We start from the raw sequence: 16248 nt of genomic DNA on the forward strand, positions 1-16248 counted from the left end.
GCATGCTACATTTGAAAATTTGATAGTTAAAGGAAATTATCCACACAAACAAATTTATGACGCAGATGAAACCGGCCTCAATCTTAGAACTCTGCCAACAAAAATTTTAGCTTCCAAAACAGAAACTCGTGCTACTGGTGTTAAGATGAGTAAGAACAGAGTAACTGGCTTGTTTCAATGCTGCCGGTAATCATAAACTTCCTCTCATGGTAATAGGCAAAGCTGCTAAACCTCGAGTCTTCATACATATCAACATGAAGTCACATCCAGTCTATTATAGACACCTGAAAAGAGGCCGTATGGATGGCAAAATATTCAAAAAATGGTTTCATGATAAATTCGTGCCTTCTGTTAAACAGTTTAGTAAAGAAAATGATCTCTTCCACGTGCTATCCTTTTGATCGACAATATTCCGTCCCACACAGACATTGTAGAGCTTACTTGCGGTGAGATAAAAGCAGCCTTTTTATCACCAAATGTGACATCTTTACCTACAGCCAATGAACTAAGGAGTTTTGCAGGCGCTGAAGTTGAAGTACCGAAAACGGTTTTTGAAATCTGTAATTGAAAACAATACCATCCCATTGGTACAAAAAATTAAAGAAACAACCGTAAAGGATGTTGCCTATTGGGAAAATGTTACAGTTGGGGCAATAAGAAAATCTTCGAATAAACTATAAACATTTTTGGAATTTGTAGAACAGTCTACAAAAAATGAAATCGTTAACCTGATTCAACTGCTACAGAACATTCCAGGTTATGAGGATGTAGTCGAAGCAGACATGAAGGAATGGATGGCGACAGACGCCGAGAGTGCAGAAACTTTCATATATGATGACATCATCGCAGACGTGAGGCATGAGCAGGTTCAGTGCGACGAGGAGGGGAGATGCGAAGAGCCAGGGTGCGCGGATGGACAGAAGAAAGTCTCGCACAATGAGGCAGCAGCGGCTCTTGACCTTGCTCTTCGCTACTTGGAGCAACAGTCTACTGCCACATTGCAAATATCAAGTTCATGAGAAAATGGCGGAATTGCGCGACTAAAAACAGCTGCAATAAATAACAATGAGATGTTTTATGTTCAAAAAGTTTATTCTTTTGTTCAGTACGGTATGTACCTACAATCTTTTTGACTGCATATTTGTTCTTTTGTTTATTGTTTGTGTTGTATCAGTTTAGGTTATTAAACAAACTATTTGTACTTTATTTTCATTTCGTTTCAACATAATTCACCTTCCCGACTGCTTTCTCTACTTTAAATTTTGTGAAATATATTTTTACATTAGACCGAATTATCTCTTCATTTACAAATAATTTCTGGAACGGACTAGCGGGATTCAAATGTATAAGTAAATAACATGAATTCAAATCTTATTTCATAAACTATATAAAAGTTTTATTTAATAAACTTTTTTGATTTAGTTGTGGCAAAATTTTCAATTATCTCATCGCGATTTTTGTTACCCGAGCCGAAAGCTAGGATGGCCTACTTTTTTTCCGTGGTGCATATACTATTTTTTTACTCGCCGGGATGAAAAATTCGTCCTTGACATATTCTAAAACTACTACTAAAATCATCCAAATTCATTTTTCGTCGTGTGAAGCAAACTGTCATCGAGACTAAACATTTCGATAAACAAGTCGTTGCTACGATACCGGGAGCAAAAGAAAGTTCTTCCCTGGAGAGGCCACTTTTGTCCCACATACCAGAGACGAAAAGCGAACGTTTCGTCCTGCCGAGAAAAAAAAATAATATAAACAGTTATGTTTAACGTATTAGTATATAAAATGTTTTCAATAATACTCCTTTTAATAAACGTCGGTATAATTCGTGTATATTTTTATAGACTCAAATCATCTGTCAACTCTAACAGGATCAGTGCAAATCTTCAATCATTCTACCAAAACCCTTTATAATATTGTAAAAATGTAAAAAAGTTAAATTTGGTACCTCCCTTTCATTCATTTCCTCCAGACCGCCCGCACTGGTAAGGTTTAAATCGAAGTTTGTCTATAAACGCATGAGAGCCAGCAGGCAGGGGCAGAGGGCCCATGACTCCCCCTGGAACCGTGAGAGTTCAAAGAAACTTAATGAACAAAAATTAAAAATTAATTAAATACTAAAAAGGTGAATAAAAATTTTGTTTTATTTACACATACTCAAAAAAGTTTCCGCAACTTTCGTTTTGTGAAATAATGGGTTTATTTAAACTTTTGTTTAATTTTCAGTCACCAGTTTCAAAAATATGTTCTGCGAGTAGCAAATATTAACATAGAGTCGGTTTTTAAAAGAATGTTTGTGATTGGTCAATGAAATCACTCAATAGCTTTGATATTTAATCTTTGTTAATTAAACTTCCTTTTTATTTTTTAATTTCTTGGAATTCCCCCTTTTATTATTTAAACTTCTTTCTTTATTATCATCGCATGAATGAATAATTATTTTTTATATTTTCATTTTTTTGACATAGTTTTCTTTATTTGTTAAAAAATAAACAAGTACATTTATTTTTAAAATCTAACAATATTGAAATAAAAAGATGTTTATTGATAAATCGTTTTTTTTATAATTTTTCATTTAATTGAAGAGTAACTTTTCTTTATAAAACTAAGAATCAAAACGTTTCCTATATGGTTCCGATTTAATTGAACACACTGTATAATAATGAGTTCAGCTAATGGAAAGAGAAGAGTTCGTTATTATAGGTTAAGTAAAAAAAACCGGGAACAGCTGTTTATTGTGTTTATCTATTTTGTGCTTAATAATAGAGCGACCATTAATATAATACCAAACATTTTTATTATTAATTAATAGAAAAGAATATCTTGATATTAAGATGAAGAATAAATGGTTTAAATTATTATGCAACAAAGCCGAATTACAACTTACAGGTACCTTGAATGGTGGCCAAAGTTTTAGGTAAATAAACATTAAATTTCTTCACTTTTTTTTTAAAACTTTTTATATGTTTTTCTTGATAAATTGTCAATTCTCAACTGTTTTTTGAAAAATAATTTTCTATCAAAAGAGACCTAAAATAAAGACTATTGATCAAGATAAATTTTAAATTTGTCACTGTTATTATTTAGATCTGAAAATTGTGTTAAATTATACATCTAACGTTTTTATATTTATTATATATTCTGGATTTGGTTTGTAGATGGAAAAAACATCCAAAACATGAGGACGAATGGATAGGTGTATTTTCAAACAGAGTTTGGATTTTGAAGCAAGAAGACAGTTGTATTTTTTATCAAGTGTTCGAAAAAAATACTACTGTTCAAAATAATAGTGAAACTGTGTATAATGATATTTTAAAGAACTATTTTCATCTAGAATTAAATCTCGCAAAATATTACAAGGAATGGTCTAAATGTGATAAATATTTTAAAGCTGCTGCAGAACAATTTTATGGAATAAGAATACTGAAACAAGATGTTGTTGAGAACATCTTTTCTTTTATATGTTCTTCAAACAATCACATTACGAGGTAATTTTTTCTCGATTCCCTATTCATTTGTAATCTGTAATAATGATTATAATAGGCAAATTGTGGGATAATACTATTCAGTTTGCATGCTCAGCAGGTATCCATTGATTACTATTTTCTATTGATAAGTACACAGATGGTTTTGTTTATTCATTATGCACTACACTCTTTAAAACTTTTAATTAGGTAGTATGAATTATGTCATTTAAGTCTATGCTTGGCTGCTGGTTGTACAATGAGGCTAGATGTCAGCCTATTTAGTTTAGTTGATAGATTAATGTATTTTTATAACTGATCTATAAGTTTTTTACTTTTACTTTGACAAGTTCAATCTGAAGAACTCCATATATATCAACATTCACTTATTTGGAAAAGGACAAAGTTCTTAAAATCAAATGAAATTTAGTTATCAGCACTTCATTTCAACTAGTAATTTCAGAACTGACATTAGGATTGACAAAAAAGGTTCTGGTAGTATTTCCATAATTTGATGAACCAAACCCAGGTTTTTGTTTATCTACTGTACGGGATAAGTGCAATTTGAGGCTCTCTTAAATTCTTTTCTTGTTTTGTTCTATAAACATCTTTCAAATCGTCACCCTTAACATGCCTTTTTTAAAGAAATTATATACGAAATGTGAACATTCAAAAAACCAAATCCAACAATTGATTGTGAACAAGCCAAAACAGTACTGGTCTGCGTCAGGAATTCTTTGAAATACTTTTTTTGTATCCATATCCTCGGAGTTGTTTTGCATATGTAGCACTTTAGATTTGATTTTGTTTCTCATATATTGGCCACTTTACCATCTAACATTGCAAAGTGAAATAATTTTAAAGTAATTTTCCTCATAGTATCGTAATCATTTCTATTAAATCAGTAAGAAGAAAATGTTTGAATTTCTGATAATAATTTAGATTCTTGTTTCCTGATTAAAGCTTCATTCAATAATACAAATAATAATTTGCTCTTATTATTTTTTTGTAGTTTCGTCCTACTTTGTAAAATGCCTATTGATATATTAAAATCTGAGCGATTGTATTGGTAACCCTACAAAAAACATTTTTGTTCCTGTAGGATTCCAATAAATATTTAACATTATTAATAAATATTTAACTATGTATAGTTTCAATCAAATAAATATTATTGTTTTTTATAATCATTAGGATAAGCAGTATGGTAGAAAAGTTAGCAAAATTTTATGGTGAAGAGATATGTCAAGTTGAAGGAGAAACTTATTATTCATTTCCTAGTGTCCAAGCATTATCTGATGAGACAGTGGAAGAAACATTAAAATCAAATGGTTTCGGCTACAGGTCAAAATATATAAGTAAATCTGCGAAATTAATAGTAGAACAAGGTGGAGATGAATGGATAAATAATTTAAAAAATATGCCATATCATGAAGCTAAGAAATCATTAATGACTCTAACTGGAATAGGAGCAAAGGTAATTTTTCATTCTACGATTGTTCACCTAGTTTAGTATTTCTCAAATTTTTTGCACTCGATGCTCTTTTATGTTCTAAAAAATATTACATTGTCCCCCATGTCAATTATTCAGTTTGTTACTAATAAAAAGCAAAAAAAAGTTCTTGAAACAATTATATCCTATTTTACACTAGGAGGACCATTTTACCAAACCTGAATCACACCACTAGAATTCACTGGAAAAGTTATTAGATTGGAAGCGATGACACGGGGTAAAAGAATGAATGAATGTAATTGAAAACGAAAAATAGAATGCAATGAATTGTAAAATTAAATCTGTTGTAAAGAATTTCAAGGTCGGTGAATATGTTTTCAAAAAGGTTAATAATAGCTGTCAAATTTGGTAGCACATGAAGTTTTGTATTTATTGGCGCAAATCACGTGTCATTAAATGGCGCTGAATTTGGCTTTTATAGCGGTGAACAATACAATCTGTAAGGGTGTTTGATGCTGTCTAGTTTTTTGATGTACATTTTGCAACATCATTCTTTGCTCAATTCTTTTTATCTCATTGGAAATCCTATCTTTTAGTTCCTGAATATTAGCAAGTTTTGTTTTATGAACAATGTTTTTTAAGTTGCTCTGGACAAATATTTTTCTGTCACTTAGAACTTAAAGTAAATTTGCGCATTTGTAATTTTCATATCTGTGGTATATACATAAGTTAAAATTGAAGTTATTTTATACACGACAAGTGCCCCTATGTTACCACAATAGAAGTTTTACATATATGAATTAAAATTGAGTTATATGAAACAACCTGTATATATTGTTTTTCAGGTAGCAGATTGTATATGTCTTATGTCACTGGGGCATTTACAAGCCATTCCTGTAGATACTCACATTTATCAAATTGCTAAACGGCTGTATATGCCCAAATTGCCAAATAATAAGACTGTTACAGAAAAAGTGTATAATGATATTGGAGAACATTTCAGATCAATATTTGGTCCATTAGCTGGATGGGCGCATACAGTAAGTAAACAACTAATTGCAAGTTAGAACTGAAATAATGTCAAATATTTTTCAGGTTTTGTTTTGTGCGGATCTTAAAAAGTTTCAAGAAAATGATGGAGATGAAGAAAAGAAAAAACCAAATAAGAAATTGAAAACGAAAAGATGAACTTACAAATGCATTTTGTTTTAAGTTTTACTCAAAATTCAAATGAAATTATATTTTATTTTGTTGGAAGGACACTTTTTTATAAAAAAAATATATAGTGTGATTCAATAATTTAAGTAACCAACTTTGTAAGAAAAAGTCGAAAATCAACTTATTTAAAAATAAATAACTTCACATAGACTCAAATATCTTTGTTCACGAGATGGTATGATGCCGGTCTTCAAATAGTAGTTTTTCACAAATACTACTCAGACTATACCCTACAAAATAGCGAAGCAAAGTGTTATGATGAGACGAAAAAGGAATACTTTAGGAAATTTTTCAAAAATAGAAGGTGGAGGGTTAATTTCTACAGTATGTTTGCATTAAACATAATGCCAAAGGTATTCCTGCAGAACTGAAAAGGAAACATATCCTTGAGGTATTTTCGGCACGACACTGGGAAGAATTAAAGAAAACAGGTTTTAGATATAAAATAGTAAATAAAAGGTAAACAGTAATATCTAACCAAAATTTGAGTATCATAATGAAGAAACTAAGCTGGAATTTCTGAAACAGTTGGTTATATTATATATAACCAAGTTATCGTCATCAGAGACTGAAGGTAAACTAAAACCTAATGAGTTCACTTGCCTGTTTTATACCAAATTTTCCCACCAATAAGCCTTCTCCCGCGAAAATTAATTCCAGCGGTGAAACCTTCTTAGCGGGAATCGTCATATTTATTCCTTGACTACTAAACTATAGAGTGTACTGTAAAGAATTGGCCCTTTGTCCCTATTGAAGCTACTCTCACATTTAGCAATTTCAATGCTTTCAAATAACCGTTGAGTACAGCTACATATTCAATAAAGGTCTTTTCCTTATTGTATCTCTTGATCGTAAGTGGAAAGTTAATTAACTGATGTACCAGGAAATTGAGACTGGCCATATTATGTTGGATACAATGAAAATTAACAGCCGGGATATACGTGCACGTAGCGGTGTTTTTCCTAAATACATCAAATTCTAACCTATTACTATTCGTAATTACTAAAGTATCTAAAAATGGTAACTGTCAATTATTTTCCATTTCATAGGTGAACTTTATAGATTGATATTTTGAGATGAGTTCCAAAATGAATTCGTCTACGTTCGCCTTCTTTGTATCGAATATGCCGAAAATATTATCCACATACTTGTACCATACCCTGGAAACATAATGAAATTCTTGACTGATTTGCTTTTCAAAATGACTCATGAACAGTTCAGCTATAAACGGTGGAAGGCAGTTTGCAGTTTGTCATTGCTATTCATTCGTCTTGTTCGTTGTTGTGCTGGAAATCGTTTTATTCCTAATATATTTTTGTACTGTAAATATTTTTCTATTTCATCAACTCCCAAATTTTTAGAGCTCAGTAAGTCCTTAAGGTACTCCAAGATCTGAGGGAAGCATTTGAAAGCATTAAAATTGTTAAATGTAGTATTAGCTTAAATAGGGACAAAGGGCCAATTCCTTACAGCCCACTCTATAATTTAGTTGTCAAGGAATAAATGTGAATATTCCCGTCAAAGAGGTTTTCCCACTGGAATTAATTTTCGTTTTTATTGGTGGGAAAATTTAGTATAAAACAGGTTAGTCAAGTCTTAAGGTTATAGTTTACCTTCAGTCTCTGATGAGGATAACTTGATTATCGAAACGCGCGTAAGGCAGTGTAATTGTGAGTGTTAGTGTAAACAGTGTGTTCATAATGAAGGAAGACAAATCTATTTCTTGGGATGAAACATAATTTGACAGCCACGAAACTGTTCGTAAAGCCTGAACAAATAATAATTGGAAATATAAAACGAAGACAGTCCAAAAGTAAACCCATATGCATATTACATTGCAGTGGGGAGTATTGTTGGTACCCTTTCCGAGTGTTGATACCAGTACTACATGCATACAGTGTAATTGAGTTGGATAACGCCTCGTATCATTCAAGAAAAATTCGTAAAATTCCAACCAAATAATCTTTCCAAAAAATAAAAGAGTTTTTACTTGAACTAGATCTATATTTCGAAGAACATTATACAAAGAAGCAGCTCGCAGAGATTAAAGAAACAAAAATAATTACCAAAGAATATACTGTAGACGAAATGACCAAGATGAATAGTCACACTGTTTTAAGATTACATTCGTACTGCTGTGTTTTAAATCTAATTGAATTAATAACTAAAAAGACAGACAAGAACTAATAACACTTCACCCAAAAATTTTTCCTCCGTTGTGGAACTCATAATGAAAGAATGTTGAAACATTAGCACCGAGAATTGGAGAAATGTCATAAATCACGTAAAAACGGTTGAAAATGAATATATGCACCATGTACCAGTTTTGAAAAGACTTATGATTGATTTAAACGACAGCGTTTCTGAGGAAGATGAACGTGATGATAGTGATTTAGAATAATTGTATTTAGTATATCTATTTTAAATGAAGACCACAGTGGAAAAACTTGGTTTCCCAGGAAAGTGTTATAGCTATGAAGTTGAAAAGTTTTCCACAGTATGAATTACTTTTATAAACTACTCAATGTATGTAACTTGGGCAAAAGTTTGTGTCGAATGGTGCAAACAAGTGCTGAGTCTTTCACGACGAGCCAAATCAAACAAAAAATGTTGACGCACCAAGCACTTTGCAAATGGTCGCCTGTTTTTTCGGAATAATTGTCGCCTTGTCGCCACCGTGTCACTAGAGTAATGTAGGGCGTTTAAATCTGAATGGTACACCAGCATTTGATTTTCAGAAGGATGCGAAAAAATCAGGGAAACCAATCGATGAAAACGAATCATTCTCCACCACGACAATGCGAGCTCTCACTCATCAGTTCAAACAAAAACGCCATCCGCCGTATAGTCCTCGTTTGGCGTCCAATGATTTCTCCTTATTCACGCTTATGAAAAATAATTGGTGAACTTTTTTCTACACCTGAAGAAGCCGTTGATGCGTTAAAATCACATGTTTTTGAGGCACTTCAATCGAAATGGAAAGAATTCTTCAACAATTGGTTCAAATTCATGCAAAAGTGTATTGATCTTAATGGAGAATATTTTGAAAAACAATAAAGGCATATCCATTTGTAAATATTTGTTTCTATTTGTCTATATCAAAACTTAAGGAGCGTCTCTCGTATGACGTAAATTTAACAACACTTAAGTATCTGAGTATTTTGAGGTTAAGTAATGATACTGATCGAACAAATGACCAAGGAAGTCGTACCATGGGATCGCTGGCATGAATCTCTTTAAAACTTTAACATAGTAGCTATTTTCTTTGAATTTTCATAACTTAAGAATTAGTTACAAGGTAAGTCGGAAATTAGGCTACCCGCTACACAGGTGAACTGATCCCTTTACCACAGACAGACACACCCGCTTAATTATCGGAAATAGGTCCTTGCGATTTTTTTAATCATTTTTTTAATTCAAATTAATGTTAGATCAAATAATTTGTATCAAAAAACCAGTGTGCGTATTATTAGAAATCAGTTATGATGTCACAAAGAACTAATTGCTTACTGGTATATGTGACACTTGCACATTCTTATTTTCATCTCAAATCTCAGTTTCTTGAAAATTCTCAAATTATTAGGTAGAAGTTTTGTTGCTTTGATTTTTATCACATTTTACGAGTTATGACCAATTTTTGCGGATAATACAGTGGAATATTTTAATTATACGATCTGATATCTGCCTGCACTAGAGTTTTGTGATTTGTTAAACGGCATATGTACCAATGACCGACCGAAAGTTCGGTTTCGGTGTTGGTGTACATTATGTAGCCTTATTTTGAAATTTTTTACCACCCAAATAACTAAGTATATGATGTGATTCCACTGTGTGTGACCGTTAATTACTTAGTTTTAACCATGAGAAAACGCATAGTTATAACTCGTGTGAATTACCTAATCAGTCGCCTCACCTCGTTCTTTCCTTTTACCACGCAAGGTGCCTAGCCAATTTGGACAGATACTTAGTACGTGTATTTTTTCTATTTAAAATTCAGTTCATATTTATTTACTTAACTAAATAAATTTTCTCTGATTTAGACTGAAAGCAGTGTGCCTACCTCATCAGTTATTATTCATCTTACAATAATTTGTTTGTTTCAGGTGAAAAATGTCACAAAAAGAAAAAATCCTATTTGGCAGTTTTTTGAAAAAAGCATTAGTGATTCATCTGAAGCTGTTTGCAAAATTTGTAAAGATTCATATTCATTGCGAAGCCACCCACGAACCTAAAAAACAAACATTGCACGTTGTAAAGCTACATTTATCAAAATTTCATGACGCGGAACACATACAAGTGTTAAAATGACAGCCAGAAATAAATGATTTGAAAAATGAAGACAAGGAATTCAAAAATCTCATTAGAATTATTGAGTACACATCAACCGAATCTTGTTCAATCAAAGATCCCGAGTTTGATCTCTAAAAGAGCATTGAAAAATGGACCTTATCATTGTGGATTTGTTGCCCTTTGCATTGGTAGAAGGCGAAGCATTTCGGCGACTCAATTTCACCGATCCCCATGCAGTTCACAAATATCGAATAAAATTTGAAAAATATTTTAGAACATCATTGATGCCGAAAACATAGTCTAAAGTAAAGACTTTAATTGCAAAGAGGGAGTGGATGAGTACTACCACCGATATCTGGACCAACGCTTGTAAAACATGTTCACTTTTCAGCTTTACAGCTCATAATATCGTAAACCATCAACGCCTTAAAGTTATTTTGGGTGCTTGCGTGCTGGAACAAGTTTATACAAGTCAATATATTTAACAAAAATTTACAGAAATGGTGAACGAACAATCTGTTCAATAAAGCGAATTTTGAACAAACGTTAAGTATCGATATCTCAACACATTCTTCTCTTAATTGGATACATTTATCACAGAGAACCTGCAACGTCTCTAGATCTTTCAAAAAAAATGTTTCTTCTTGCTCTACCAACCAGATCTCCACAGCTTTTATTACCTCCTCGTTGGAAGAAAATTTACCTTTTAAATTTTTTTTTTCAATTGAGGAAAGAGATGATAGTCGGACGGAGCCAAATCTGGTGAATAAGGGGAGCTTTCTAGTAATTCCAACACTAAATCACGAATTGTCGAATAGTAATCTCCAGTTATTGTTCTACCCTTATCCAAAAAATCAATCATGATTACTCCATGGCAATCCCAAAAAATTGAAGCAAGAACTTTTCCGGCAGATTTTTGGACACGAAACTTCTTAGGTCTTGGAGAACCAGAGTGTCGCTATTCCATCGGTTGTTGCTTTGCTTCTGGATCATAGAAATGTACCCAAGTCTCACCCATAGTAAAAATTCATAGTAAGAAGTCTACATCGTTTTCGAATCGAGCACAGATCGAACGCGATGCTTCTACCCTTGCACGCTTTTGGTCAATATTCAAACATCCTTTTTGTAGCAATTTTTCTTATGTCCAAATTAACGTGAACTATATGATGAACGCGTTCGTATGAAATATTCAGTGCCTCAGATATCCGTTTTAGCCCAATTCGACGGTCTGATAAAATCATGTCATGAACTGCATCGATATTTTCGGGGACTGACACAGAAACTGGCCTTCCCGATCGGTCATCATCTTCAATGGAAAATTTACCTCTTTTGAAGCTTGCAGACCAATTTTTCACGATAGCATACGAAGGACATTGATCGCCAAGGGTATTAAGCATATCTCCGTAAATCTGCTTACCTCTTAACCCTTTTAAATACTTGATGATGGCTCGATACTCCAATTTTTCGATTTTCACAATTTCGGTGGAAATCTTTTTTCTTTTAATTTATTGCGTAGCTCTGGTTTACTTTTTTGACGTCAAACTTTACACTGACACTTCTAATAAGTTATTGTTCGTTCCTATGGTAACGCAATATTATAATATTATAATATTATATTTATATTATATTTATAATATATAAAATATAATATATATATATATATATATATATATAAAATATATATGAAATCGTTCGGCAAATATTTGAAAAAATAGAACCTCAACTTACCCCTTTAAAAGATTGTACAGGTCAAAACAATTACATATACATAGTAGTATCTATATTGTTTAAACTCGTAATTACTGTATCTCATTCTGTGATAACACCCTACAAAATGGTATATATCCTTAGTAATCTTCAAGTAAATGTTTTACTTTAAGGATTCAAATCGAGTGAAAAATCAGAATATGCCCCCAACGATTATTTATAAATTTTTTATTGTTTGATTTTCGCACAGGTGTGCGGCGAAGGATCCGTTATAAGAAACGTCCCGATAAGCGATGTCCCTAGAGAAATTCGAGATCGTACTTGTGTACCAACGAGATGAGAGAAGGGTTGACCGGGTCAAAGTTCGTCACTGGACCACTATCGTTACAACAGAAGCTGAACGAGAGAGATCTTGTTCATATACGGGATATACTCATATTCTAACGGATAAAATACAACGGGTTTGTTTTCATAGATACACACATCTAGTGAATCTTGATCTGTAACGTTTAATGTAGTAAATGGTAACGTAATTTAGTGAAAAAATGTATTTACAACAGAAAATATATATCTTTTGATAACTAGTTACGCAAAATTGATTAGTTTAAACAAAAACTTCTCTAAAAATTATATTTGAAATGTTATTTTGGAAATAGTATTTATATTTAAGTCTATTTTCTAAATTATACATTTGTACATCATGAATTTTTAATGGATGATTACGTATAGTGCTGGGCATAGTGGCGCATTCGTTTGCAAAATTGCTTTAAGTCGTATTTTTTTTTAAATGTCCGGGAGGTGTTCCTGATTAATTTTTTTATATTTCGATTGAAAAAAGTTCTTACACCTATTATACTACTTCCAACCCATTAATTGTTATGAATTTTTTAAAATTCAAAATCGCTCAAAATCCTAATTTTCCTGAAATGAATAATATACCTAAAAAATTGAAATGTGATTTTCAATTTTTTATCAAATATTTCAACTATCTTGAAAAAATTGACCTAAATAGATTTGAGGAATTTTGTTTTTTATATGTTTTATGTGTTATAACAATATAATTCCTAAGCGCAGACACTTTTGAGAGAGAAGTATTTCTATCTCACTCCCATCTCAATGTATAAGATGAGTGAGAGAAAGGCCGACGACGCGCTAAAAAAATTGGTTGCTATTTTTCAGCAGTAATACGTTAAAAAAATATTCTTATGACCCCAATAACCCAACAATGTTCATTGAAACAGGTAGAAATTTTTCACGGATCACGACAAGTGTATTTATCCTTTTTTATCTTACTAGAAAATAGGGTCACTTCTTAGACGGTATCTGACAATGATTTTTTCATAAATAAAAAGAAATGTTGAAAATAAATGTTTCTGTTAACTTCAATTACCAAAAAAAGTTTTCCAAATTCAAGTGTCGATATCTCGAAAACAAAGCGAGATATCGAAAAATTTTATTCTCCATTTTCAACTTATTTTGGGTCGATTTACAAAATGGCATAGTCAAATCCAGGAGTCACGGAAATCGTACTCGTGCCAATATTCTAACTGTAGCAAAAAGTTGAGGTTCAAAAGTTCCTTGGGTTTAAAAAGAGTATCAGCTGTAGAAATTTATGTACATAAAAAACAGGTTTCCCTAAAAATAGAGTCTTTGTGGTACTTTTCAGAGTATTTTCACAAAATTTAATGATAACTACACATTTTTTTCTATAGACTAATAAAGAGAATAAGGACTAATGAATAATTGTGTTTTTCCGAATACAGGGCTGACAAAAATCGATTCAATCATAAAGTTTTAATTCGATATTATAAAAAAGAACACCTTGTTTTTAACTACATTCCCGAACACTTTCATATATCGGAATAATATGAACTTTTGTACAAGAACCGATGACAATATACATAGTTTCACTATACTTAACAGAAGCACCAGATAATTTTGTGCAGTTTAAATCTTCAGTTGCATTTTAAAATGTTCACGTTTATTAAGGACCGATAATTTCCTGGATCTAGAATAATACTTTATAGTCTCAAATACAATACAAATAGTCTCAAATTTTGCAATTTTGTGAAGAGCTTATAAGAATATACTAATCTCATAAATTTAATATATTGCTGCTTTTCTTTCCCGAAACGTGGTGACCATTTTCCTATTCCATCCTCTGTCTGCAAACGTTGACTTTGTCCATGAGGGCTTTACCGTGTAATTCCAACAAATATTGTACTTTCAGGATAATATTACCGTAGCTTTTTTCGGTTTCTTCGATTGATTTTCCACGGAAAAAAATTTTCAATTAGCAGTATTTTAATCCTCAGAAAGTAATATTTCATGTTTATTTTGTGAATTATTTTGAAAAGTGAAAAAGACTTTTCCTCATAGTGGAAAACAGTTAACATTGACATATCAATATAGATGCAGAAATGACAAATTTTTGACAATTTTACAAAAATAGTATATTGTGTAACAAATGGGAAAAGTTCAACTTTTCTCACGAGTGTGAAAGTTTGTGCACTCACACGAGTGAGAAAAGTACTTTTCTCACATGTTGGACACTATACTTTTTCTACAACGGCACAAATTGAAAGAAGAAAAGCAATGGAACTCAATGTTTATTTTTATAAATAGTAAAACCAAAATAATACCTAAATATCCTCTTCATTGTTGAATAATATTATTTAAAATTGTAGTTGTTTGTGAAATTTTTACAATTTTGTGTAGTTGAACCTGGAAGGAACTTCATTTCTTTTTATTAAATTTTATATTATGTTAATTTTAGATGTTGAAGGTTGATCGTTAATATACAGTGTATTTTCTGTCTCCATTTGTGTAAAGGGTTCGAGTGGTTTTTCAATGGAGTTGACAATTTTATAAGCAACGTTAATTTTATTTTTAACAAACTCTTCGACGTATCCTTCTACTACGGTACTGGATTGCTTTCCTGTATGGCGTTTCAAGGTTAATATGTTCCCTTCCGCATTTACCGAAATTGTTGCCGAAGAACGTCTGAAGCCTGAAGAAAAAATCACATACTACCGGATTTGTTAATGCCAACTACATGTCTAGTACATTTTTCGTGTTGGTATTTTAAAAAGAAACGTTTTCTGGCAAATTAATCGGTCGAAGAGCAGCATCTTTTTTATATTTCCCATAAAATTCTCCCGTTACAGTTAACGCTCTTGGCTTTTTTGTTTTCGTGTTATTTAATTTCACAAGTAAAGCTGAATTTGAATGCTCCAAATGATCGATTCTTAACTTCCACAACTGCTCTCTACGACATGCCCCTGCTACGCCCCCAGCTACTGCTGTCTCCAAATAAAAAAAACCAGAATTAAAATTTTACAAAAAAATTTTTGCCATATTGCCAAGCGGACACACTATTCACTGCACCATTGACCATTGATTTAAATGTATTGGTTGAAAGTACAAATATCTATCTACCATAATTTGGTATAGAATTTTTAATGATTATACAATTCTTTTTATCTACTGAAAAACCCACTAATTAGAAAAGTCTATCTTAATTCAAGGAGAAAATAAAATTCTAAATAAATTCTAAAAATAGTTCCTCCTTAATAAATTTATTTTTATTAGTAGATATTCCTTGTGTGGAGCTTTGTTTAAAAATCTCTGCAATTGGTCTGCTGTCAATATGTTTGATTTTTTTGGGACGTAATTGTCGGACTTTCTTTCCAAAAATGAACGTAATTTCTGATACGTGGATATATCAATGTTATTTTTTATACTGATAGTACTTCGCAACATTGAATATTGTGACCAAAGTGTAGACGCCTTTAAAGTTTTCGACAACTCTTCAAAGTATACCACAGTTTCCGAAAAAGATTTTATTTTTGTATTTCTTCCCCATTCGATAAATTTAAATCTAAAACAAATCTAAAGTTACTTTTGCTGCTTTTTTCGATATCTCTGGCGGAGTATTATCAAAATCGTCACTACTGTCAGTATCCTTATTATTTATTATAAATTGGTATAATCATGTCTTACTAAAATAATATTTCATGGAAATTGCGATTTTTATTAAACCACGAATCAAAACTACTTTAGGAATTTAGAAAACTTCTATAATGTGACAGTTGTGTCAACTATGTACAGTTGACA

The 16248-nt window shown here is 31.7% G+C and overlaps 1 protein-coding gene across 1 annotated transcript; it reads left to right on the top strand.

The window, feature by feature from the left end:
- Positions 1–2696: 2696 nt before the first annotated feature.
- On the top strand, positions 2697–6285 carry LOC130892494 (N-glycosylase/DNA lyase). The gene is made up of 5 exons (XM_057797934.1): positions 2697–2920; positions 3162–3491; positions 4659–4941; positions 5763–5957; positions 6013–6285. The coding sequence occupies exons 1-5, from the start codon at positions 2838–2840 to the stop codon at positions 6103–6105; spliced, it is 984 nt and encodes a 327-aa protein (XP_057653917.1). The 5' UTR covers positions 2697–2837; the 3' UTR covers positions 6106–6285.
- Positions 6286–16248: the final 9963 nt, after the last annotated feature.

The sequence above is a fragment of the Diorhabda carinulata genome, chromosome 4 (genome assembly GCF_026250575.1).
Source record: "Diorhabda carinulata isolate Delta chromosome 4, icDioCari1.1, whole genome shotgun sequence".
NCBI lineage: Eukaryota > Metazoa > Arthropoda > Insecta > Coleoptera > Chrysomelidae > Diorhabda > Diorhabda carinulata.